Source organism: Melospiza georgiana, chromosome 20, assembly GCF_028018845.1.
Source record: "Melospiza georgiana isolate bMelGeo1 chromosome 20, bMelGeo1.pri, whole genome shotgun sequence".
Lineage (NCBI taxonomy): Eukaryota > Metazoa > Chordata > Aves > Passeriformes > Passerellidae > Melospiza > Melospiza georgiana.
In genome coordinates this window covers 8823509-8850439 of record NC_080449.1, presented here as the reverse complement: position 1 = coordinate 8850439, position 26931 = coordinate 8823509, and the positions used below count along the sequence as shown (strand labels likewise).

The 26931-nt window shown below is 52.8% G+C and overlaps 1 protein-coding gene across 2 annotated transcripts in view; it reads right to left on the bottom strand.

The window, feature by feature from the left end:
- Positions 1-26676, bottom strand: part of NTNG2 (netrin G2) — a 50092-nt gene extending 23416 nt beyond the window's left edge. For both annotated transcript variants that reach the window (XM_058038355.1, XM_058038353.1), the window contains exons 1-3: positions 26596-26676; positions 23007-24095; positions 3715-4358 (exon numbers count right to left, since the gene is read on the bottom strand). In XM_058038355.1, coding sequence (XP_057894338.1) covers positions 3715-4358; positions 23007-23219 — 857 coding nt within the window. In that variant the 5' untranslated portion in view covers positions 23220-24095; positions 26596-26676. The remainder of the gene's footprint in view (positions 1-3714; positions 4359-23006; positions 24096-26595) is intronic.
- Positions 26677-26931: the final 255 nt, after the last annotated feature.

The window sequence follows — 26931 nt, the reverse complement described above, 5'->3', positions numbered from 1 at the left end:
ATTTTTTGGTGTAAGGAAAGCCTAAGAAGAACAATTGGTAAAGTGAGGAAAGGAAATACCACTTCAAAACTAGAAACCTCATCTTGCTGGTGCCTCTTTGGCCTGAGCACAGCCTGAGAGGGGGCTCTGTTCCATGGAGCTCCTCCTCCTCCTCCTGACTTCCTCCAGGGACTGCTCATCACCAGCAGGATGGACAGGCAGACAGACAGTGCACGCACTGGGGCAGGGCAGGACAGAGGGGAGAAATCCTAATAACCAGCCTAAAATTGATTCACTTCTGCTCAATCTGATTTCTCCTAACTGGATCCACATGTCCTGGCCATGGCACATTAACTTCAATTACAGCTTATTAATGTCTCCGTGATGGAGCGTGCCCTGCTGAGCACGGCGCTGACTGACGTTCTGAAGGGGAGGAAATTACTCCAGAGAGACCCCAGAGTGCCATGGAAGCACAAGCAGTGGCTCTCACCACAGCCCTGGCAGCCAGGGAAAGCTCATTCACCCGTGCCTGAGCTCGCTGCTGCACCGAGGAGAAAATTGAGCCGTGAATAGAGAGATCTGTGGGGAAAAGTCCTTCCACTTCCCTTGCCCGGCCTGCCTGGCACACACACAGCACACAGAGCAAGGGCTTGCTTGTGTCTATTCCTGTCCTGACTCTTCTGCATCTCCAGTTACTCTGCAGATCAATAGGGACAGGATGGGAGAAGAAAGGGAGGGGGGAAAATAAGAAAAGAAAAAGATACCGAGAAGAAAGAGAGCAAAAATAAACTGTCAGCCATGAACAGAGAGATGGACCTGGCTGAGGAGATGCAGAGGAGACCCCGGGGGAGCAGCCCACTGTCCCCATGCCAGGAATGAAGCAGTGACCCCCAGGATTCACCAGATCCTCTGGCCTACAGCACAAGGAAAGGCAGAAAAACTCTTTCCCCTTGTCCCCATGTCCTTTGCTCTCTTTCTGCTTTTCCCAAAAGCTCTGGGAGATGGTGGTGAGGGGTTTTCCTTGGTGTGAGGCTGAGGCATGAAGGATGGGGGCCAGGAGCACAAGGACTGAGGGGATCACAGAAAGCTCTGAACCCACTAGGTGAGGCAGCAGCACAGGAAACCACCTGGGCTCCTGGTCTGCTCTGAGGGCAAAGTGTTTTCTCTTCCCTTGACCATGAACTCCGGCTGGAAATGAGCTGCCAAGTGCCTCATCATCCTGGGGGCACTGCCAAAATCCCAATGCCACGCACAGAGGGAACACAGTGCCCCACACCGTGGCCAGCTCCTTCAGCCCCTGGGGCTGCTCACTCTGCTCTCCAGGTGGAATTTTCTGGCTGTGTGACCCTTTATTTCTTCACAATCATCTTCCCTCTTGTTTCCATGCCCCCTGTGGTGCATCCCTAACACCACCTCAGTTTTTTCTAGGCACTTTGCTGCTGTTCCTCCACCATGTGCTGGAAGAGGCAGTGTGTGTCCATCCCCATCCCTGCCCACCCTGCCTCCCCCCTTCCCTGCACAGTGCTCCTATCAGGCTCACATTGATTTCTCCTCTCTTCCCCTCAATAACCCATCCCTTGTTGAGCCATACATTAGATTTAATTTGGTTTTAGTCCCTGCACTGTAACTGGCTTTGCTTACAGCTGGAATTAGATTGCTTTTCAGTGCAAAAACCTGCTTGCTGGGACTGGAATAATCACAGGTGCAGAGTTAATTCACAGGGAGCTTCTCCATCTCATACACCACTTATCCACAGCTCCTCAGCTGCTCACCTGTGCCCATGGGGGATGGAAAAGTCAGCAGAGGACAGGACTGACCTCTTCTCTGTCCAGGATGAGTGTCTCTCTCCCCTGGGAACCAGCCCAGCAAGCCGAAGCAGCGCAAGCAGCATCTTACTGTAGCTCCGAACTGGGGAGCTCGGGCTGACAAAAGCAGATTTCAGCATTTTCCCAGCTCGCAGCCAAGGAAAAGCCCTCCCCTCGCGGCGGCCCCGCAGGATTAGCTCGGGGTGCGGCGGGAGGCTGCGGCCGGGCGGGTTTTGGGGAGCGGAGCCAGGAGCGGAGCCGGAGCCGCTGCAGCAGCCGCGGGCGGGCGGCCAGGGCGGCACCGCGCCAGCGCCGGGAGCGCCCGCCGGGCACCGGCCAGCAAACCCCGGCCCGGCTCGCCTTGGACGCGGCTGAAAAGCAGCGCTGCAGCTTGCACGGGGCGCCCGCAGCCCGGCCGTGCCCGCCCCCAGCTGCCCTCGGGGGGGATGTGGAATTTTGTAGGGGTTGCGGCTGCTCCAGCCCTGGGTGTGTTTGAAAGGGTTTTTCCTGCCCTTTCCTAGCTGTCTCTTTGCATAGAATTTTTAGGGATTTTCTGTCTTGAACTATTAAATGGTATTGAATTTGGTATTAAAAAGCTGACGGGGGGCTGGGGAGAGGGGAGGAGGACAACTGAGAGCAAGGTGCTGGTTTGGAGAGAATCCCACCAGCACGGCCTCAAGGCCAAAGCACTGAGCCAACAAATTCCTGCCCACAAATTCCTGCCCAAGATAGGAGGAAAGGTAAATGGCTCAAACGGGGAAGGTGTTCAGGGGACACCAAGGGTATTTTAACTCTTTGAAGCATCAAGCATCCCCAGGCTGCTGGGGGAGCAGTAGCAAGTCCTTGGTTATCTGTGCTGTTCTTGGAAGCCAAAGCTCATTGCACAAATACTGGTATGAAACTCGAGCCCTAATTGACCAGACACGTGTGGAGGTGCTCTCTTACTCCTCTGCCCACATGCCTGAGCCCCCCAGGGCTCTCCCTGAGCAATCCCCATGGTGGGTACCCCAAAATGCCCCCAGCCCAGCTGAGAGCCACAGCTGCTCATCCCAGACAGGCACCACGCCGTGACAAAGACCCTCACTGCTGCCTCCTGCCTGCCCTGGCGGGTGGAAAGGGCTCTCCCATCCCTCCCTGCAGCTTCCTTCCCCTTGGAGCCTGTTCAAAGCCAGCCTCGGTGGCACCTGCAAACATTTCTACTTGCAAGTCTCAGAAGCAAACCGTTTGGAACTGATACAAACGGCTCCTCTGTCGCTGTGGTGATGCTTGTTAGCAAGGGGTGGGTGATGGGGAGATTTTCCCCTCTCTCCTGTAAGTCTCTCACAAGCTGGATGGGAAATCAGCCATCTCGGCACTTTTCCACCTTACTTTGCTTTTTCGGTTGATGTCATAATGTAACATATGGCATCGTATAGAGAAATGAAAAACAAAGCCCAGGAGAAACAAACCCCCTCCTGCTTCCTCTGCCCCAGATGTGTCAGGGGGTTTACCCTTACCCCAAACTTCATCTGCCAGGGCTGGGGCTGCTCAGGGAGTGCAGGACTGACTGGGCATGACCCACCCTGCTTGTACTGGCAGGGAGCTGGAGTTTAGTGGGGTGAGCCTCATTCCACACCCCATATCCACCAGCATCACCCCTGAGGCATCTGGGCAAAGGCTGGCTGTGTTTGCACAGCTGGGCCAGGGGATTGGAGGGAGCTCAGACCCTGAGAGTCCATCCAAGCCACATCCCAGGGAGCTTCAGGAGGACAGCTGCAGGAGGACACAGCCTTGGAGGTGCCCCTGCCATTCCCTGCAAGGACACATCTGCTGCCCTGCCCGGGGGGAAGGGGTGTTAGAGGGAGAAATGGATATCTCTGGGTCAGCAGAAACGCTGATGGCTCAGTTTTCCAGCAAGGATTCACGCCCAAAGAAACCCAGCAGCCGTTACCTGCCGGTGACTTCGATGTTGGAGACGGCGTAGAAATACTTGTACAGGTTCTCCCTCTGCACGTAGGTGCCCCCCAGGGCGGGCCTCAGCAGCCTCATGCGCAGGTCGGTGACGGTGAAGAAGTCCTTGAGCCCTTTGGCGCTCTCCAGCCGCGTGTACAGGTTGTCCATGTTCTTGAGGTCGGGGCCGGCGAAGATGGCGAAGCGATCCCGCACCTCAAAGCGGACGGTCTTCTCCTTCTTGGAGCCCGCCCAGCGGGAATACTCCTCGGTGCAGAGGACCCTGTTGGCACTGGTGGTGGAGAGGTCCCGGACCCTCCTTGCTGGCATGCTGAAGGCCTCCATGCAGTCGTCTGCATAATACTGGTACGGGTGCCAAGTCCTCCCGTTGTCCAGAGACTTCTCCAGCATCATGATGGTGGGGCGCCCGTACTCGAAGGTGATGACGATGTCGTCGGTGAGCTCGATGCTCTTGTTCCAGGACAGGGTGATGTTGGCCAGCAGGGGCTCCGGGTACCGGCGCCAGGTCACGCTCTGCCAGTAGGTGGCCAGGCCCTCGTCCTCGCTGTCGAACATCAGCTTGGGCGGGTGAGCCAGGTCGGGGTTGGAGGCGTCGCACTCGTCGCTGCACAGGTACGGGTTCTCCTGGAATGACAGCAATGGTCATTGTTGGAATAGTTACCAATATTGTATATGGAACGTGCCTGAGCTTGTCTGGCCCTTGCTGCTTGGCCAAATAGTGGCACTGTGGTGTTTCACCCCACAGACACTTTTGGCCGGCTGGATGTATGGTGTTTCACTCCATAGACACCCTTGGTTGGCTGGGTGTGTGGTGTTTCACCCCACAGACACTTTGGGCTGGCTGGGTGTGTGGTGTTTCACCCCACAGACACTTTGGGCTGGCTGGGTGTGTGGTGTTTCACCCCACAGACACTTTGGGCTGCCTGGATGTGTGGTGTTTCACCCCACAGACACTTTGGGCCGGCTGGGTGTGTGGTGTTTCACCCCACAGACCCTTTAGGCTGGCTGGGTGTGTGGTGTTTCACCCCACAGACACCTTTGGCTGGCTGGGTGCTGCAGCTGGGCCTGTGGGGACAAGTCCAGGCCTGCAGGAGCTCTGGTGGTGCTGGGATGGAGCTTCCCCCCATAACAGGGGCTGCTCCTTGGGTTTCCCTCTGCTGGAGAAGCTTTAAGGCGATGGTGAAGGAAAGGAGTAAATTCTGATGGAGGGTTTGGATCCAGAGCTTTATTCTGGCCCACAGGGCTCTGAATGCAGCACCAGCTCCAACAGAACTCACAAACCATGTGGTTTGCTCGCCCTTTTACCCAGGGGAGAGGGGGGGGAAAGGGGTAGAGAGCCACCAACCAGGTATGGGAGAGGAAGTCTTAAGGGACAAAGGACACCTGGATGGCCCAATGCCCCCCACGGGTAGAGGGCATCCTTTGAACTCTGCCAATCACTCATGCCCTTCTGGAATGCCAGGACTGACAGACAGCACTCAGCAGGGCTCAGGGTGTGGAAAGGAGGGATGACTGACACACCTGGGCAAGGAATCTTCAGGGAGAAACCCGGGGTATCTGGGGCAAACCATGACATCACAGCACAACAGGTCACCTGAGAGGAAAGCAAAGCTTGGGCACAGTGTGGGGGCAGTGTGGGCCCTGGTTGGGCTGCTTGGGTCAAGCCTTAACTGCTGGGCTGGGCTGGAGGGTGCCAGGGCTCTGGAGGATGCTGGTTCTGAGAGCGAATTTAAGGCAGAAAGATGTGGCTTTGCCTCACCTCTAAGAACGGCTGAGCTGCTTCCTCTGAAAGGCCCTTTGGGAAAGGGCTTTTCAATTTGGCACGGGGCAATTTTCATAGAAAGCTCCTTCCCTGAGATGGTCTCTGAGAAACGTGGGTTAAGCTTGGCTGATTTACAAGCCTAGGAAAGCTGTGCTCATCCCTGCAGCCTTGGAGGAGCTGAATGGCTGCAATCCCCCGGGCACACCCTGCCTCTCATGGCTCCTGATGCTGACACCATCCCCCCAGTGCCTCTGAGCACAGCTAGAGGAGGGAAACCCAATTTCTCCAGCTCCAAGCTGGGACAGAACTGAGCAGCAGCAGAGAGAGCAGAGATTTGTGCTCCTGCCCAGAGGGAATGGGGTGGGAAGGATGGCTCATGCCACCCAGGTGACAATGTCCACTGCCTCCAGGCCTGAGCAGTGAGAAAGAGCATCCAGCCATCCCATTTTGCCCACACAGCCAGGCTGGTGTGTTTTGCAGGGACAAAAGATCTCTTTAACCTCCACATGCCCACACCCTGAGCTGCACTAGGACACAGTGTCAAGGTCATGATGAAGTTTTGGGGGTGGGCAGCAGTGCCAATGCATTTATTGCTCACACATATGTTTGCCAAAGCCCAGCATCACTGCCCTGCAGCCTCTGCCCCCAGGAGTGAGCACGTGGCTCACCCCTGCCTTGGGGATTGTGTTGGGCTGTGTTCTGCTGGGTACAGACCACAAAAAACTCTGCAACACGCTGCAAATCCGTGTTTTTGCATATGAAGCATCTCTTTGCTGTCACTTTGCCTCCCTCTCAGAATCAAAATCCAAAGGATTGGGGAGGGAGAGGGATTGGTATGACAGCGGGCTCTGCTGCTCTGGGACCCTGCTCAGGAAGGCAGAGGCACCTGGCAGAGGAGGAGGAGGAGGTGATAAAGCAGCTGGGGCTGCTCAGAGCTGCTGGCTGGAGGTGAGGAGCCTGCTGGAGGTGAGGTCTGGCTCTCCTGAGCACAGCAGCTTTCAAGGTAAGGCCGAGCTGGGCGCTGTGCTTTGGTTTGTGGGTGCTCTGTGCTGTGTGGGGGATCAGCGTGTTCCTGCCTGGCCTGGGGATTTCCTGCAGTGCCAGGGTGTGAGGAGCTGATACAGGTACCTGGAGGCTCCAAAAAGTGACTGCAGGCTGGATCTGAGCAGGCTGGGTGTGTCTGGTTGCTGCAGGTGTGGGATGAGGCTGCTCCTGTGTCCAAGCTGGCTTTGACCCAGGGAACTGCTGGAGTCTGAGTGCTGTGAGTGCTTTTAGGGTGCCCTGGGCACAGCCAGGCACAGCACAGGAGGGGATCTGGCTGGTACAAGGGGATGCTCTCAAAGTGGGGCTGTGCTTTGAACGTGGGTACCTCTGAGTAACACAAAGTGCTCTGGAAAATCTGGGCTTTGCCACCTCCTGCCAGGCAACCAAAAGTCTTGGAAATTACTTGGAGCTTCTCCACTCCATGTGTGCAAAATGGGCCTTTGGTGCCTCCTCAGAGCTCAGAGATGTGCGCTGAAGGCAAGCAACTGTTTGCAAAGTCACTGGAGGCCACAGCACCCAGGAGCCCTGAGAAACTCCTGAGGACACAAGCAATTCTGTGCCTGCAGCAGCATGTGAGCAGCACAGTGTAAATAAGGCAGGAGGCTGCTCTGTCAGCACGGGGGGAAAACAGAGCAGCGAGTGGCTGATGTGTAGGTGAGAGCCAGGCTCCTGTGCAGGGGAGGCAGCCCTGGGGACACAGGGGACTCCTGTAAACACAGCACACGTTGTGTTGGTGAGGCTGCCAGGCACAGCAGCACACGAGAAAACAGGTCAAAACTCAAAGTGTTTTCAGCCCAATCTCGCCCTGACACACCCCTGCGTGGCAGTGAAGCTGCAAAAGCTGTGCTGGGGTTTGTTCCTCCTGTCACAGCCTCAGCTTGGGCCATGTGTGGCTGCTGTCACCTCTGTGTGAGCTGGAAAGAAGGGCTGGGACTGGAGCTGCTGAGTGCCCACCCTGCAGCAGGGAGGTTACTCACAAAAGGGTGCTTGGGTCGATGTTTTAAAATCAAATGGTTGGATTATTTACTTATTTATGTATTTATTTATTTATTTAGTTTGTTTGTTTGCAGCTGTGATAACTGAACAAGGGAAATCAATGGAGTGCTCAGGCTTGCTTGGGTGGGTGAGGTTAAGAAGCGAGGGCACCCCACAAACCTCCTCAAAGAGGGGGAGATGCCAGCTGGGCTGTGCTGGGGCTCTGAGCCACGCTGGGGGGCTCTCTCCTGCCACAGCAAGCTGTTCTGGAGTAGGGATTAAAAAACCCTGAGATATTGACATATTTAATATGCTCTCCTGACTCGTCACGTTCAGAGGGATTGTTTACCTCTGCTAATGAGACACAGCTTCCTGCTGGGGGATGGAGCTGCCTCTCAGCTCAGCTCTACAGCGGTGGCTGAGGGAAAAGGCACAAAAATCCCCCTCAGCTGAAGTGCTGGGGGCTCTGAGTGTGTTTCCTGTGCTGAGGCAACATATTGTGTTGCAGTATGGTCCTCCTGTCAATGTGGCCATACAGATGGCTTAATGTGACAGCCCTGAAAAGACCATCCCAGAGGTCCATTTCTGCCACTTGTGTGAAGGAGGGTGCAGCAGGTGGAGGACTGGCTTGGGGTGGCAGCAGAAAACTCCCTGACAAACCTGCCCTGCTGCTGTCTGTCTGAGCAGAGTTTGTGTCTCAGAGCTGTCCTGGCAAGGGAGCTCTTGCCATGAGCCTTCCTGTCCTTGTGTGCAGCAGGCACAGCCCTTGAGCTGGTGGGAGATGAATCTCACTGAGTATTTGCCTCTTGAGCTGGTGTGAGATGAATCTCACTGAGATTTTGCCTCTTGAGCTGATATGAGATGATTCTCACTGAGATTTTGCCTCTTGAGCTGCTGTGAGGTGAATCTCACTGAGATTTTGCCCCTTGAGCTGCTGTGAGATGAATCTCACTGAGATTTTGCCCCTTGAGCTGCTGTGAGGTGAATCTCACCGAGATTTTGCCCCTTGAGCTGTGCCCACAGTGGCCACCTCCAGGGCTGTGGATGATGCTCCTGTCTCCCAAATCTTTCTTTGGAGTGGCCAAATTAAACAAAGAAAGGGCTCTGTGATGAAACCACACCAAGGAAACATTACTCAGACAAAAGGCTGGCCGGGATGGGAGGTGGGACAGATTTCCCAGGAGCAGTGAGGGGAGCAGCTGACTCTGATCAAGCATGATCCCCCTCCCCATGTCCTGTCTGGAGGAACAGGGCTGGCCCTGGGAGGGTCCTGGCAGGTCAGTAGCAGGGAGCAGAGGAGTGAAAACACTGCCATATGCTCATCCCAGGGAATGGAGGTGCACAACAATCCCTGCTGGCTCCTGTGTGTCCCAACCTGGGAGGCAGCACCCCCAAAGATCTCCTGAACCACCCTGATGCTCTGGGGAGGGGGCAAATAGCTCAAGAGGTGCATGGTTGTAACAGAGCAAACACAAAAATAACCTGCAAGTGACAAGGTGGGGGAGAGCCTCAAAAGCCACCAAGTGAGTCACACCACTACAGCTTCCTCTGCTAAAATGAAGTGTTCCTTTTTGGGGTTAGGTTTATTGAGTTGTCCTTCCTCTGTGGGATGCTTGATGCCTTTTCTGCTTGGGGGGTGGTTTGGAGTCAGCCAGGAGGGCAGGGGGGAGCGGAAACAGATGGCCACATTTTGGCTGCTCCCCTGGTCCTGGTAAGATCAGATATAGCACTATTGAAACAATTCCAGGTATTATTTTTGAATCTGGTTTCCTCCTCCAAGCTCTGTGTCCTCCAAAGAATCTGTCCAAAGTCTTGAGATATTTAAGTCTTCAATCTAAAAGTCAGGATGCATTAGCCAGGCAAACTTGGTCTCAGTGAGCTTAAAATAAACCAGTTCACTTTGAGTCTCACGCTATTAAATCAGTCGTGAGTGTCCTCACAGCAACTAAACATTGCAGATTTCAGCCTCTCCAGCTCTTCTGGTTGGGCACCTTTTGGGGTTTTTGCAGCCTTGCTTAGCCCCAGCTCAGTCCAAAAGGGCAAATCTCCAGGGGACAAACAGTGAGAGCCTCGTTGAGGACACAGTGTCCTGAAAAATGGCATCATGGTGAGGTTGTGCCTCTGTGAGCCAAATCATAGAGTGGTTTGGGTTGGAAGGGACCTTTAAAGGTCATCTGGTCCAACCCCCTGCCATGGGCAAGGACATCTGCTAGGTCAGGCTGCTAAAAGCCCCCTCCAGCCTGACCTTGGATGTTTCCACAGATGAGACATCCATCACCTTTGTGGTTTTACCATGCCACTATTTTATCCCACTCTTTACAAAAGTTTTCTTCCCTGCAGCTAATCTGAATCTGCTCTCTTTTAGCTTAAAGCCATTCTCCCTTGTCCTAACACTACAATTCATAATAAAGAGCTCTCCCCATCTTTCCTGTAGACCCTCTCCAGATCCTGGGGCTCCGAATCCTCCTTGTAGGGCTGCTTTCAGTGCTTCATCCCCAGCCCGGGGGCACACTGGGGGTTGCCCTGCTCCAAGTGCACTCAGAGGGTCCCATGAGCCCAGTCCTGCAGCTGGGATTGTGTCCCAGCCCTGCTCCCTCCTGACCCAGCCCTTGGGTTTTGCCTCCTCTTGGTGCCTGGAGTCGGTTCTGGGCAGAAATGCTGCAAAAGGGATTTTCTGAAGGTGACAGCAGAGACTTGCTCCTTGAGGAGGATTTCTTAAGAAACAAGATATTGGTCTGACAAAGCAGGATGACAGGAATCCAGGATGCTGCAGAGAAGCTGCTCCCACCTTGCTGGGAAGGGGGGAAACCAGCCACAAAAAAAGGCCTCAGTTTACAAAGCCCAGATGGTTTTTAGGGCTCTTAATGAGAGCAAAAGTTCTTTTTTTCCTTTTTTTTCCCCTAAAAGATAATACAATTTTTAAGCTTCATAGCAGAAAATGATATATTTTTGTAGGTGCAATTTCTTGATTAATCATTAGGCTGTTGAATATTTTAAACAAACTAGACATCTGTTGTGAATGGTGAAAGCTGCACAGAAATAAGACTGCAGCTTTTAGATCTCCACACCAAAGGGAAGCTGGAAAGCAATTGCAACCACTAGCTGCACAGTGAACAACAATAACAATAACAATAATAATAATAATAATAATAATAATAATAATAAAGGGGAAAAAACCCAACAAGATTTGAGCAAGGAAAAACGATTAGATGATGTGAGAGTTTGTTCTGCTCAGTCAAGGATGCTCAAGCACAGCTCATACCTGGTGTGATTTGTTTAATGGTGTCTTGAGAACAGTCCTGGACTTCCTCTGCTTTTGGGGATCTCTTCTTCTTGATGGAATTGTGTTTAAGCCAAGGCCTCTGCCAAAACCTAGAGCACTCTGGGACTACTTGTTTTTAATTACAGTCTCCTAATAAGAGTAATGACAAGGTCTCATCAACTTGGATGAATTTTGGAAAACAAAACTTTGTGTTTTTTTAGTTGGGATAGGGGGATTGGAAATCCTTGGTGCATTGTAGGAAGATTTTTATTAAAGCGGAAAAAGCAAAAGCGTTTCTTCAGCACAAAGATCAGTGCTGTTGTGTGGGTTTCTCTTGGGTATTTTCTTCTGGAGTGGTTTTTTCCCTCTAAGAACTGGCTCTCAAACCCAGACACCTCTCAGACCTTGAGTGTCTCCAGGCTCTCCTGCAAGATCTGGCACTAATTGGGACTGGGGGCTGTTTGATAGAACCCCAAAGAGTCTGCAGAGCCAGGAAAAGCAGGTGACAGCACAGGAACCTCCTTCCCTCCTTCCTGGGACTGCTTGTGACCAAGGAAACCTTGGTGTGAACCTCCGCCTCCACCCAGGAGGGGACAATTCCCTCTGTAGCCCCCACCCCATCCAGCTGTGATGCTTAAGGAGCTCTCAGGAGCATCCCAAGGTTCTTCTGCTTCCTTTGGGACACCCAAGGCCCTTCTGCTTCCCTCAGGACACTCAAGGTCCTTCTGCTTCCCTCAGGACACCCAAGGCCCTTCTGCTTAACCTGGGACACCCAAGGTTCTTCTGCTTCCATTGGGACACCCAAGGCCCTTCTCTTGCCCTCAGGACACCCAAGGCCTTTCTGCTTCCCTCAGGACACCCAAGGCCCTTCTGCTTAACTTGGAACCCCCAAGGCCCTTCTGCTTCCTTTGGGACACCCAAGGTCCTTCTCCTTCTCTGGGGACACCCAAGGCCTTTCTGCTTCCCTCAGGACACCCAAGGCCCTTCTGCTTAACGTGGGACACCCAAGGTTCTTCTGCTTCCATTGGGACACCCAAGGCCTTTCTGCTTCTCTTGGGACACCCAAGGCCCTTCTGCTTCCCTCAGGACACCCAAGGCCATTCTGCTTAACTTGGAACCCCCAAGGCCCTTCTGCTTCCTTTGGGACACCCAAGGCCCTTCTGCTTCCTTTGGGACACCCAAGGCCCTTCTGCTTCCCTCAGGACACCCAAGGCCCTTCTGCTTCCTTTGGGACACCCAAGGTCCCTCTGCTTCCCTCAGGACACCCAAGGCCCTTCTGCTTCCCTCAGGACACCCACAACTCTGCCTTTGAATTTCTGCTCAAAGGGCAGCAGATGAGGTTCACAAAGTCCCCGCGTTTCCTCGTGCTGCAACTGAGTCCTGAAACTGGTATCAAATTTCCTCCAAATCCTGCAAAAAACAAAGGGATCAGCAAAATCTCCGTGTGCACCTGATCCCTCCTGCCCTGCTAATGTCCTCGCTGTGGAGCAGTGTCACTGCAGGTGTCCTGCAGCCTCCTGTCCCCTGTCTGTCACAGGCAGGGCTGGTGGCCATGGGACATGGGGGTCCCCAAGCTGCAGAGGGGACCACAACCAGCCCACTCCATCCCTGCCTCTCCTGTAGATGTTCTGGAACACATTCATCCCAAAGGTTTATTTTCCCCTGTCCCTTCCCCTGCCCAGCACCACGTTGGATGCACTGGCTCCACAGGCTGTGGGGTGGAGCTGAGATGACCTTCCCAACATTTCCTTTCCTGATTTGCACTCGGCTGAGTGTCCCCAGCTCATGCTGAGATTGAGCTGTGGGGCTTCACTTCCCTTCCATGCCCTGCCCTGGCTTTCCTTGCTGCCAGGGCTCCACAGGGATCTGCATTCCCCTGCTCTGGTGTGGGTCAGCACAGGGAAATCACCCCCTGAGCAGGGAAGGTGCCTGAGCCCGCTCCAGTGCCAACCACCCTTAACCTCCCCAGTGACACAGAGCTCAACCTATTTTCTGCAACACAAATTTCTGACAAGGGCCACCCTGAGTGATGTGTGTTTTGGGAGACTTCCTTGGCTTTTCTTCCAATAATCACTCCAGGACGTGATGCTGCTTCCCAAACAGAATTGCATTTACCCAGGAGAAAACACAGGCTCATCCTAATGACATCTCAGGGTGTTTTCACTCTTGCTGCTCCTGATCTGAGGGTTCAAGTGCTCTATCTGGATTTATGACAAGACAAGGTGATTTTATGATCAAAAATAACATTTGTGAGTAATTAAATCTCATGCTTTAGGGCATAAACCGTAACCTGCCAGTGGCCAGGGTGGGACTCTATGAGAGCTGGAAATACTCTCTGACAATTAATTTTCACTCTATTCATGGGCTGGGAGGGATCAGAGGGGTGAAACAACCGTAATTAATTTACAGAGATTATTTCCAACAGCTGGCAAGTGGCATAACTCACTGCAGAGAGGGCTGGAAGCATGGAGAGGGAGCAGGAGAAACACAAGGCCCTTTTTATGCCAAAGAACCCCACGAATCCCCTTCTCTGTGAGCTCAAGTGAAGGTCTGTGCCCTCCTCTGAGGGAAATGGGATCTGCCTGGCCAGGTCCACTCTTTTAGCACTGATTCCCCTGTCCCCCAAATGGGCTGTGGGCTCTCCCCAGTGCACAGCTGTGACTTGAACCTGGAGAACATCTCAGGAACAGCTTTGGGATGCCTGTCAGTGTGCAGCGAGAGGTCCCTAGTGGGGCCACAGCATTGGACTGTGGGGACTCTGGGGAGTCTTTCTTCAAGATGTTAGGTTTTCTGCTTTTCTCGTTGTTTTTAAAATACCTCTTTGGTCAAGCTTTCTATTTTGGCTAAGACAGGAGCTGTCTCATAAGGTTGACGAGGCAGTTTTCCCATGGGCTGCCTGAGCAGCTGCAGCCCAAGAACCACCTGGGAATGCTCCAGCAAAGCACATCCTCCAGGCTTCACTCTCCTCTCCCCAGTGCCCCTCCAAAGGGGCGTTTTGAGGTGGCCCATGTGGGTTGGAAGGTTCTGGGAAGGCACCTGGGCATTGGTGAGGGGTTATTTTGCAGCTTCACCTCAGCAGGGGAAGGGATTGGATGGGATGGGATGGGATGGGATCTGAAGCTCAGGGAGGGCTGGTGGGGTGTTTTGCTCACCCATGTGTCCTTCCCCTGCCCCCTCCCTCCCCCAGCCATCTGCAAGGGGCTCTTATTAAGGCAGAGACAGCAAAAGGGGAGAAAACCGTCCTCGCTAACAAGCTGTTTGCTGTTTATGAGCAGGTAAAGGCAGAGCTGGGATGAATTATTAATAGGGTGGAAATGGGGTCCCTCCACAGATCTGCTGCTAATTCTGGCTCAGCCGAATGTCACACCCTCCATCTCCTCCCCGAACGTGGTTTGGGGGATTGATTGCTGCTCCGCTTCCTTCCCCTTCCTGCCGGATCCGAGGCTGTCCGAGCACAAGGTCACCCTGGCCGGGGCGTTAGGACAGGCTTTGCCTGGTGGGGCTTTGGGAGAGCGTGAGTCAGCAGAACCAGCCCTGCTGGCTCTGGGTGAGACACCAGGACGCACTCAGCGAGACATTTTGCTGTTCTGCCTCTTCCCTTTGGCCTGAAGCAGACACTCGTTCACCGAGCAGCGCCGCTCGCTCAAGGCTCTCGGGCTCCCTTGGGCCCGTCTCTCCGCCAGAGAAGAGATTCAAGCCCTACTCGTGGCTGCTCTTCCCCTTCCCCCTCCAGCCTGCTCTGAATTCCAGAAGCATCTCGTTCGTATTTCATCCAGGCTCAGCACTGTGCCCTTCTCTCCACCAGCCCTGGGGAGACATTGCTGTGCCAGACAGGGTGGGCTGGTGGCAGGGCAGTGTCCTGTCTCCAGATGGGAAAATTGAGGCAGGGAGGGATTTCTGGGCTTCACAAGGCATTGTGGGCTTCACCTTTCTGATGATTGAACGCCCGCAGGCACCTGCAGCAGGGCAAAGTAGAGGCTCCCTCACCCAGCCTTGATGTGAGGCTCAAGGAAATCTCTGCTCTCATCCCACACTGTGTCTGAAACTCTCCCTGTGCTCTGGCAGCACCTCATGAAAAGGGTCTGAACTGGTTTTTGCACTGTAAATGACACAACCTCAACATCCAGGCAGGAAGCATCCTCTCCACAAAGGGAGGGTCCAGAGGCAGATGCAGCTTGTCCCACACAAGGGCTGACCCAAGTCACCTGTCCACCCTGGCACCACGGCTCCTGCACCGACACAAATCCCCTCACGCCCACTCTGGCTGAGCCAGAAACAGAAAATCTGGTTACAGGAGGAATTTCAGCCTCCAGCCTGAACCCAGCCCAGCCCAGGGGTGACCTCTCCATGAAGGGCCCCTGGAAGCAGCACCTCCATTTCCAAAGCCCAGGGATGGCTTGGGGGCAGCTCTGCTGCTGTTCTGGATGCCCTGCCCAGCACCCTGTCCTGAGAGGCATCTGCAGCTGGTTTGGGGGCGGCACAAGGGTTAACCCTGCCCGGAAAATTCCACTCCTAAGCAGATAATCTCATCTGTGCTGGGTGTACACACACATCACCCGCAGCAGCCCGGCCTCCCGTGGAATCGTTTTTGAGCAGCTCTTTCTTTGTGAAGTGCTAATCCCCCGGTGAGCTGCTCTAACCCCATCCCTCCTGCCGCCCTGGGCTCACCTCCACCCCCACCTCCCTGCCAGGCTGCACCCCTCAGCCTCCCCCTTGGGCCCTGTGGGGTGACCTAGAGCCTGGGATCAGATGAACCAGACACCCCTCAGCTGGCAGCCACGGGCACGCGTTCAAAAATCAGCAGATTAATCCCATTGACTGCTTTTTAGCTTGTCTCCAAACTCAGACCTTCTGTACTGGGGACTTGCAAGCTTTGCTCTTCCCAGGGCACTTCCCTGAAGCTTGTTTACAAATTAAGCTGCTTGGATTCCACCCCATCCCTTCCCTGCCAGATTATGGAGCCTTTGCATCTTGCCACAGAGATGTATTTGTGTCCGCAGCCCCTAGCAGCAGGAGCACAGCAGCAGCGACCTGTGTGCAGGGCTGCGAGTGCATTATTGATTCAGGACTAAGAAATTGCTTAGGAAGTAGGAAAAGTGTCCTGCTCTCTAAAAGCTTGTGCGCCTTGTAAGCTCAATACATGCAGCCTTTGCAGAGAGGCTCGCTACGCCGCTATTAATAATTTATTCTGTAAGAGAGGCCCTGATAGTTTGAATGGGGGAGGGCAGGATGCAGAGCCCGGGGGTGGGAAAGGGGAGGGATTGAAGGCTCTGCTGTGCTTCTCAAATGGAGGTGCAGATGTTGCCCAGAGCCTGTGTGGAGGGGGCACGGCTGGGTGATGGGTACCCCTGTACCCGTGCCAGCCTCTGAGCAGGGCTCCTGTGTCTGTCTGCTGCATCAAGGGCTCTGCCTTGGCTGCTGTGGGAAAAGCATTTGGCTGCTTTGTGCTCTGTGTCAGGGGAACAATTCAGCAGGTGCCTGTCAGGGGTCTGGATTGAGTTGTGTCAGCCCAAAACATGTCCTGGCTGTCCCTGAGACCCCGACAGTGATCCTCTCCTCAGGCAGGGCTCCCCAAACCTCCTGACTGGCAGCACTACAGAGCTGGAGCAGCTGACTCAGCCAGCAGATGGGGAGTTACAAACCCTTTGGCTGGAGTAGAAACCAGTTGAATCTGTGCTGATTCTGCCTTTGGGACGTGGCAGTGCCAAGGCAGGACTGGACACGGTGGTGGCAGCATCCCTGTGGGGCCCAGAACAGGACAGCAGTGACCCCACCACTCTGGGGTGTGCAGAACCTTGGCTGGAGTGGTGGCACCGTGCTGGAGCTGCTCCACGGAGGGGAGCAGAGGGAAAGCTGCTCCTGAGAGACTCCTACGTGGCTGGGGATGAGACCCAGCCTGGTGTCTCTGCAGCACTGAGCTCCTGGGCCAGCAGCCCCCTGTGGGACAGCTGAGCAATGCAGAAATCCACCCCTGAGCCAAGAGGCAGAGGTTCCCCAAGCCTGGCTGCGGGTGGCACTGGGCAGATGTGCAGAGGCACTGGTGCCACACGGGGCAGGGCAGGAACAGGGTCAGGGCTGCAATTGTCCCCTCTGGCCCTGCCTGGAAGAGGGGGAACAAGTGGGAACCTCATGGGACATGCCTGAGGCTGCAGGGCATGGCTCATCTACCTGGGGTGAAGGCTGGAAGTCCAAATCCCTGTTTGCCAGGGCTTTGCAGGCAGTAGCTTCACCCAAAACATCTCCAGAACGGTCACCCAGCAGTGCTGTGTGGTTTGAGGAGGAAAAAGCCTCTTTGGGGTTTTCCAACGCAGAAACCTGTGCTCTGTGTGGAACTGCCTGAGTAACTGGGTCAGCCAAAGCTCCACAGCTCAAAAGGCTGATGGTAAAAGGGTGGATTGGGATCTGAAACTAAGATCTGAAACTTAGAACTGGACTTTCACTTGGGGAAACCACAGTGTGGTAGGATAGCACCTCTTCCCACTCAGGCAGGATTTTCTGTAGGGAGAAATCCTTTTAAAGTGTATTGAAAATCATATCTATGCTATAGAATATGATGCAGATTTTAAAATAAATAAATAGGAATGATTTCTCTGAATATCTTTGGCTTCAAAAGTTGCCTATGGAAAGCTGTGGTAGCTGGAGCTGCTGTATAAGGGCTGCTGTAAGAACTGCTCTCTCAGCTCTGGCCACACTTGCCAGCAAGTCTTCAGTCCATTCTCTTCTCTTTTTCCCATCTGGACACTGTTCCCTTTGAAGAGCAAAGCTTTTCTTAAAAGTAGTTTATTCTTCCTGAATACTTCAAGGTAGGGGAAAACTTTCTTGCTCACTGTACCAATTAAATTTACTTGACAGCTTCATTTTTATCACTGTGTCTTTTCCATCAGCAGTTGGAAATGATCCTTGTTAGGGGAGTAGCATCCCACTTTACAACAAGATGAATCCCGAACTGGGCATTTAAGGAAGTTGTTACAGGCTGTTGAGGGAAAATCCAGTTTGCTCAGCACTGTCTAATTTGAAGCTGAATTGTATTCTTTCATTTTTCTGTGAAGCCTTTCCTTTTAAAACACCCAGATCCTGCTGCACTCTGAAGCGGCCTCAGTGGCAGGAGAAGAGCAGTGTGTAATTTGCTGAGCAGCTAATAATGTACAACCCAAGGGTCTGGCCCCAAGGGCAAGGAGCCGCTGATCCTGACTTCAAACAGTGTCCTCTGCAGCAACCCTGGTGCTGGGGAGTGATTAAGGGTGGGAACAGAACCAAAAGGCTCCAGCTCTTTCTCCCACACTCAAAAGCAGCGCCACAATGGGCGCAAGGGGTGGATTGGGAGACCGTCCTCAGGGTGGAAATGGCAGCAAGTTCTTTTCCAGGCTTTCCTTAAAGGAAAGGGGAGCATTTTCCAGGTGTTAATTTAAGGGATTGGAGGGGTTGTTAGCACTTTGCAGCTGGGAAAGGAAAGTCACTTCTTTCCTTCCCTACAGCCCTGCCAGGGGTGTACAGGTGATCTGACAGCACAGAGTGAATTTCTTGTCCTGCTGAATTCTGTCACAAAGGCAAAATGATCATCCTCAGGGCCATACAGGTTCCACAATAAAGGGCAAAGGGGAGTTCCAGCTCCCTCTGCTACAACCAAGGATGGGCTTGCCACCAGCAGTGGGTAGTGCTGATTTATTCAAGGAGGAGGGAGAATATCCGCTTTTCTTGGAAAGGATTTTCCATTGGACTTGTATACAGGCTCTGCTTAGCCCAAAGGATGTCCTTGAACCCTAGGGCAGCCAAAAGGCTGAGAATACCTCATGCTTTGCCCCCTGGTTCTACTCAAAACAAGGCAGAAATCTGGGGGGCTGGGAAAGGGCTGTGGGTCTCTGCTCAGGGTGCCAGAAGGGATGAATCCATCCTTTAACCACCAGAACTTGCTGTAGCTTTAGAAATGCTTTTGGAATAGCATTGCTGAAGCAATTATTCTTCCCTTCTTATTTTAAAATCTTTGGCTTTTCCCTTCTTATTTTAAAAACTTTTGGCTTTTAATCATCCCTAAACCCACAATCCCTTGTTTGCACCTAAACAGGTGTACAAAGATGTAGATGGGTAGGATTGTATGATATGAGCTAAAAATGCAAGGAAAAGGATTTCTTATCCCAAAGGTTTGTCTGCTTTTTCCAATTTTAGCACCCAATCCACAGGAGAAATGGTCCTTTAGTACAAGCCTTATAACCACATGTCATTCAGAAAAGTTTAGCTAAGAATTAAACTAAACATCCAATTTGGCTGCATGTGTAATGAATAAATAAAGCCTTTTCCTTTCATGTGCCCGTGCCAAAGTCAACAAGCTCTATTAGCTGATGAAACAATGCTGACGCCAAATAAAAATACCCCTGACCCATCAATATGGGCTGAGAGCTCGGCCCTGCATCAAAGAGTGTTGTCAGATCAAGAAATACTGTCTTGACACTTCTGGGGGGAGGAAAAACTCCCATTCCTGCACAAGGTGGGTTCCCTGTGCTCTCACTGGGATGTCAAGGAGCAGCAAAACCATCCCATAATGACTGTCTGTTAGGGACACCTCTCTTTATTTCTGCTGGAATAATTTGGAAACCCCTTGAGCTGCAAGGAGCTGGGCTTTGGTGTTTGCTTGCCCCCACTGTGTGTGAATTCCCCACAAAACCTGAGGAATTTTTATCCTGCGTGCGAAATGCTGATGCTTGGAAATGAAACTCCCAAAGGGCCCTGCTCAAAGAAGTGTTTCAGCATCTCAGAGCACCTCAGCACCTGGGAGCAGCCTGCCAGCTGTGCCACCCTCCTCCTCCTCCTGCCCACGAGGGTGGCAAGGTGAAGGAACATGAGATCTCCCCTCTGCCCCACGGGGATGTGCAGCTTGGCTGTTTCCCAGCTGGGCCTGCCCTGCAAACCCCTCTCCTTTGAAATCCACGTTCAGCTGCTCTGTGCCGTGCCCTGCCTGTGATCTTTGAAGTCTCACCCCTCCCTCGACACTCTTGGTTTAAAAGATCTCTTCCCTATTAGTCTTCAGTCACACTTTTAGTTTCATTCAGGCTTTTATTTACTTATCCATCTTTCTTCCTGCTCCCACCATTCCCCCTGCCCTGCCAGGAGGCAAAGTACAATTCATTTTTCAGGTGACCCTGCCAGGAAGGCATTGCCATGAATAGGAACAGGTCCAGAAACTGCGGAAAAAGCAAAACCCTTGACTTTAATAAGCAGCAAAACGCTTCCCAATCAGAAGGAAGCAGCCAGATGTGACCAGAATTGTTATAAAACACAAAGGATGGTCCTCCAAATAATTCCTGCCACCTCTTGAAGCCTCCTCAGGCAGAAGTCTTGTGAGCACTGCTGGAGCTGTGGCAGGGCAGTGAGTGATCCTGTGGGTGTGCAGAGTGGTAGGGAACACTTGCTGTCTGACAAGGTCCTGGCTGTCACCAGGACTCTGCTACTGGCCTGCCCTGCATGGGGACATGGTGCAGCTCATCCCTGCCTGGCTGCTTTGGTCCTGACTGTCACCAGGACTCTGCTCCTGACTGTCACCAGGACTCCCTTCCTGACTGTCACCAGGACTCTGCTCCTGTCACCAGGACTCTGCTCCTGACTGTCACCAGGACTCTGCTCCTCACCTGCCCTGCATTGGGGACATGGTGCAGCTCATCCCTGTCTGTCTGGTTGGTCCTGACTGTCACCAGGACTCTGCTCCTGACTGTCACCAGGACTCTGCTCCTGTCACCAGGACTCTGCTCCTCACCTGCCCTGCACAGGGACATGGTGCAGCTCATCCCTGCCTGGCTGCCTTGAGCACGGAGGGGTGTTTGTGTGTCTTTAGTTTTGATTGCAGCTGTCTGAGCAGGGCAGGAGCCCCGCTGGGCTGCGCTTAATTCTGAGTAACGCGAGTTTAGCCGCACGGACAGTCCCCTGCTGTTTTGAAAGACACCTAAGAAAGCAATACAGTCACCGTAAGAACTTCTCTGCTGGAAAGCCAGGCTCCTATGAGAACCCACCTGTTACAAGGAAATAATTAAAAACCTGAAGAGAAAGGATAGCAGGACACCAAAAGGCACCTGAGCAGGTTGGCAGCGAGGAGCTGCCCCGGCTTTGTGCGAGCTGCCTGCCCTCCCCTCTGCGGGGCTGTAACGATCCGTGGGCAGAGACATCGATTTCTGCCCAGCACTTCCTCAGTGCAGGGGGAGCAGAACTCGGCTCACATCCTCTGCGGGCTCTGCTCCCTCCCCCTGCACGTCGATAGGTGTCAAGTCACCACCCAGCACCGGCGATGGAAGGGCCACTTCTTGCTGAGCCCACTTTCCGCTGGCCAGAAGGGGATGCTCAGCAGCGAGTGGCCACGTGTCATTCTCGGTGACAGTGAAAATTTACCTTGAGGGCCTCCCAGCCCACAGCACTCCAGTCCTAAGGATGGGCCGGAGCCTGGATCTCTCCTGCAGCCACCCCCTGCTCTGTGCACCGGGTGCTGGGTGGGCTCCTTGCCCACCTCAGCCTGGCTGCTCCTCCTCTGCTTCGTTTTTATAACTCTTTAGTCCTCTGGAGAGAACAGCACTGGTGTGAGATGGGGAGAAAGGGCCATGAATATAGTGGTATGTCACAAACCCATCCCAAAAAAAAAAAAAATCTAAAAAATACTTTACAGTTTGTTATTCCTGTTCTCAGCTTGACTCTTCACCAGGGAATTGCTCAGGGACAGTGCTGTGAGTGCTGGTTTCTGTTTTGGGAGGCGAGAGCCGGGCCAGGCAGGGGTGAGGCAGGGACAGGGAGGCAAATCCATGTTTTGCATTTGTGTAGCTCTCATTCACGGCTCTACACGGTGTTTGCAAGTGTTACAGCACATGGCAGGCGTACGCTACAAGGAAATACTGCCGGTGCCCAGAATAGAAAGATTTCAGCTCAGTATTGACTGAATCAAGAGATGCAGGGAGCTGATTGCAGTTTGTGTCTTTTGCTTCCTTGGAGGTCAGTGGAGCTGAAGTCTGGAGCATCCTTAACCAGAGAGGGTTTGCAGAGAGCTGCAGTGAGTGTAGTGGGAAGCAATCTGGTGTTGTCCTTTTAATCCTCCTGCAGTCAGTCACATAAATGGAAATACAGACTGACCCATCAATAGTTACCAGTTTTATTTGCAACCTTGGACTTAATCTTTCTTTTCAAATGATCTTTTAAAAGGAAAGGCTGCTACTTATCTGGAATTAGTGGAAATGTCTTCCCTGGTACTAATGAGAGCCCTTAGGCTGGAGGGAACTGGGTAACTGCTGGCAGCATGTTCTGATGATCATAAATGTTTGGCACCCCTTGGTGTCACAGGAGCATTTTTCTCTTGGATTTTCAAGAGGTGCCCTGGCTGGCTGGGTCCAGGGTGGCAAACTGAGGCACTGGCAATAAAAAATGGGACCCTCTGCACTGATTTAGAGGGAAAATTCCCCTTCTCATTATAATAAAAGAATAATATACTCTTTTAGAAGGCACTCCTTGTTCAGCACTCAGCCCAGTGGAAACCTTGCCAGCATGGGCTGGCTTGGTGTCTGTCCCTTAAATGTGTGCCTGGACCACTCCTGGGGGACCTTTGGGAGGGGGCATTACTGTTTTGCTCTTTGCTTTGACCCCTGAACTCTTTAACAATGTAAAGCCTTGTGAATTATAAATCAAATGTTCCTGCTGAGCTTTGTGGTGCACGGAATGAAATGCAATGATTAATATTTAAGAGAAAATAAGTTAAAGATTTTAACTACAAGGGCAAATGTCTATCCACAGAGCCTTTTCAGAAGAGAGGGAGAACCACATTTTCAGGAGCTTTAGTGAAGTTTGTGGCTGTCAGACCAACCACCAGAGCTGAGGGTGTGCAGGGGCCAAACTCCCCTGCCCTGCCCTTCATGCTGCCTCAAACTGCCCACATCCTAGAAAATCCCAGCAGTGCTGGAGCATCCCTTAGGGATGGGGCTGGCGAGCACACCCCACACTTTAGCAAGTAGAGGAGCTGTGTGCTTTTCCAAAATCCAGACCTCACCCAGGACTTGCTCAGCCCTCCCTGGCTCCTCCTCACCCTCCCTCCAGCATGCCAGCCCCATCCCTGCCGGGCAGGGTGCCCTCTCCGTGTTCTGCACGCTGACAGCTCCAGCAGTGCCCACCCTGACCCAGGACATCCTCCCAGTGGCACCTGGGCTGGACACTGCCTCCAGCCACCAGCAGAGCCTGTTCTAAGCCAGCAAATAAGGCAGCAAACACTTACATGGGTGCAGAACCTCTCCGGAGGGTCCCCACAAGTGATTCCTGCTGGGTCCACCCGCACGGTCACGTAATCCTTCATCCGCATGGCCTTGGGCTGGCACGCGTAAAACTCCCATGAGGGGCCATCGTCCGTGGTCACCCAGGACTTGCAAATGTCATACTGTGCCATGGCCAGGGGCACGCAGTGCACGAGGAGAGCAGCCAGGCAGAGCATGGCAGCTGCAGCCAGGCGCGGGCGCCCTGGGCGAGGGCAGCGCCGGGAGTCCCGAGGAAGGTGGCGGCTGGGCTAGGGGTGGCTCTCGGGATCAGCATGGAAACTCCTCATCTAAAAATGCTCCACTCCAAGGAGATCCACACAGCAACAGGGATGATCCCACTCTGCACGCTGTTGTACCTGGACGTGGAAAGTTCCTCTTGGCATGGAAGCCGACTTTGCAATTCACTTGATTGGGAAAGTTTTGGCCAGAGTTGCTGATCAGTGGTCAAAAGTCTTCCTTAACCTCATTTTTTCCCCCTTTTATTGTACGAAAGGTCTTCCAAATCAGCATGAAAATATCTAGAGGTGACTCCAGTCAATCAATACAAAGATCAAGTTCTGAGTTGCTGATGAAATTTGATAGGAGTAAATTGGAGAGGCCGTGAGATGGTGCTGGATCAGGTTTTCCTCAACCTTCTGCTCTGCTCCAACTGTGTCGCTGTGGAAAGTGCCTTAAACTGTGTCTGCCTTAATTATTGGGGTGTTAGAACATTTAGCACATAAAATAAATAGAGCATCTGGCCATCAGCACAACTCTGACAAGAGAGACTGCTTGGAGCTTGGAGCTGAAATTCCTTTTTCGCAAAGGATGGTTGTGTCAGCGTGAGCAGGTCGGTGCCCAGATCTGGGTGGTCACTGGGGTGACTGGGGCAGGGCTGGCTTTGGCTTCTCCCGCTGTGTCCTGCGGTGGTGGCGAGGATTCCTGTCCAATTCTGCCTTTTGGCAACGGAGCACCAAGTCCCCAAAGCCTTCAGCTGCAATCCATGGGGCTACCTGGGGTCTCCTCTCTCTTTCATGGTCAGGGCAAAGGCAGAGCTCATCAGCAGGAGGGACCTGCGAGAAATTGGAAGACAGATTAGGTGGGAGCAAGGGGGGACAGTTGGAGCACGAAGAACAGGGGTCCCTCAGGAGGCAGAGCTCTCAGCTGGGCTTGCCAAGCCACCAGACAGGTTTTTGTAACAGGGAGATATACAACTTTAATAAAAAGCAATCCATAGTAAGATGCTTATGGCTTTTCTGCTGTCTGGGAGAAGGGAAGGAGCGCTGCCCAATTTAAGGTATCTGCTTTGCAACAGCAGCTGGACGACAGGAGCTCTAATGGGTCTTCAAATAACATCAAGAAGCAGCTATGGGTCATTAGGAGATGGGGAATATGCAGACAGAGAAGGGACAGACAGACAAATTGATAGTCCTAAAAAGATAAGCAAATAAATAAGACAGCTGGGGAGACAGATACATTGTCCAGCATCCCCACATATGATTTATCTGAACAATAACATTTAATAAAAAACAATTTAAAGTCCTAATAACATTTAGGTTCACCTAATACAAAGAGCAATGACCTTCCCAGTATTCATTTCAGGTTAGAACAACATTTCTGCAATTTTGTTGTCTTTCCAGTAGAGCTAAAAAAATTGTAAGTAATTACAAAACAAAATGACAAAGAACCGAAGTGGGGAGGGGGAAAAAGTCAAACCCTCTCTCAGTATTAGATTCAGGAGGGAGATCTCGTCCAAGAAGGTGGGAGGCACATATTCAGAACAGAAATTTACCTTTGGATAATTCCCTTTCTACTTCTTTCCCCAACTTTTCTTTCACAATTGAGCCATATCTGCTTCAACAGCATGCTTAGCATTTCCTTTCTCATGAAGCTCAGTTACTAAAGCTCAGAAACTCCAGGTTAACACATGCATTGATCCGTGTTCAGGGGCTTCACACCGCTCTTCTACCATCTCCCTTTCCCCCCTTTTTGCTTGAAAGATTGCTGATTGAGATGAATGAGTTCAGAAAAGAGAAGCTGTCTCTCATGCTTCATTGCCAGCTCTCTACGAAGAGCCTGTTATAGCTGTGTTGGACCTGAATAAACTCCCAGAAAAAGAATAGACTGGCTGCTATTTTTATGTTATGAGTAAATCTAGTAAAAATAATAAGGCAGGGTGACACAGTGTTTATAAGTCCTACTTACATCAGAGCTGTCTTTTGAGTTATAACAAGTCAGTTCCTAATTATTACATCAAACTGGTCACTGCCAAGTGCCTGCTAAGAGTGAGAGTGAGAGACTCTGGTATTGTGTAGAAAACAAGCAGGGTAGTTTTAATGAGGACTCCGGTGCTGTTAAGTTTATGGATCTATTTTCACAGCCTCAACAATTATTATCTTGCACTTGAATGGCTGTCAGGGAAAAACCCAGGTAGAAAGGATCTATAATATCTATTAGTGTCTTGTTATGCTGGCTAAATGTCACAGATTCCCAGGGAAGTGAAAATTTGCTGGAAAAAATGTATTTACTGTCAGTTCATCAGCCAGGCAAGCGGGTTTGGGGTGAAGTGTGTGGCTCAACACCCACTTAGCCAGTCCAGTCCCTTTGCAGAAATAGTTGGAGTGTTGCTCTGGATTGAGCCAACATACTGCAAACGGGGCAGAGAGGCTCCCCAAATTAAAGGTTTCACTCTGCTTGATTTGGTTTAGTTCTTAGAAAATAAATCTTCACCTGATATTATTAAGAAACTGCAGTTCATGGGAACAAATAGAATCAATGCTCTTTGTTCTCTTTGAAGAGTACTCAGCACTCACTGGGGACTGATAGCCGGAGTATTAAAAACACAAAATTAGATTGTGTCTTGACTTAGCTGGCTCCGGGTTTTTTTTCTTATTATTGGATTAACACCCTATTGAAATAAAGGGACAACGCTGAGCAACAACTGAGCTGCTCTCGGATTAAGAGCAGAAAGTAAACTCAATAAAGGAGTTTTTAATTTTCTCTCAGAAGTGTTGCTCTCCCCATGAACTCTCCGCTCTCCCCCCGCGCTCGGGGAGCGGGAGTTGCTCTCCTCTTTCCCTCGCTGCCCATCCCTTCCCCGCAGCCCGGACAGCGAATCTGGGCACACGGATGGGGGGACGGGAGCCCGAACCCCGCGGCAGCGCTGCGCGGCTCCCGGCAGAAATCCTGGAAACCCCACTCGCATCCCGCCGCTCTCCCTGGTGGATTCGCGGTTCCCGGCAAAGCCCGATGCCGCTCCCGCTCCGCCCCATCCTCCCCCGTTTCTTTTACCCCAAAGGACTTTGGGGGGCTGCCCGGAGCGGGGAGGGCATCGGCGGGGCAGGGGGAGCCGGCGCGCTGGGCTGGGGGAGCCCCCCGGCTTCCCAAACTCCGGAGCGGGGAAATAAACCCCATCCCGCGGCGGGGATGCTCCGGGGAGGGGGACAGAGAGCGGGACACCCCAGGGAAAGAGTGGGAACAACCGGCAGCGCTGGGGAATGGGGCAGAAGCCGGCGCTGCCCGCCCCCCCTCCGCCCCCGCTTTCCCCCCATGCCCGGCGCTGCGGGTCCTTACCGGGAGCGAGCTCTGCGGCGCGGGGCTCCCGGCGGAGCAGCCAACTTCGGGGCCGGGGGAACCCCCAGAACAGCCCCAGCCCTGCCCAGCCCTGCCCAGCCCTGCCCTGCCCTGCCCTGCCCTGCCGGCAGCGCTGCGCCGCCGGCCCCCAAGGGCAGATGGCCGGGGGAGCTTTGTGCAATCCCGGCTCCCCTCGCAAGTTAATGCCGAGGCTGAAATCCCTTTTGCTCTCACTTTCAATCACAATCGGAGCTTTTATCTCCGTGCCTGATCCCGGCTGCGTAACTTCCTCTGTGCAGCTTTAGCACACACCATCCCACCGGCGGCAATGGGCTT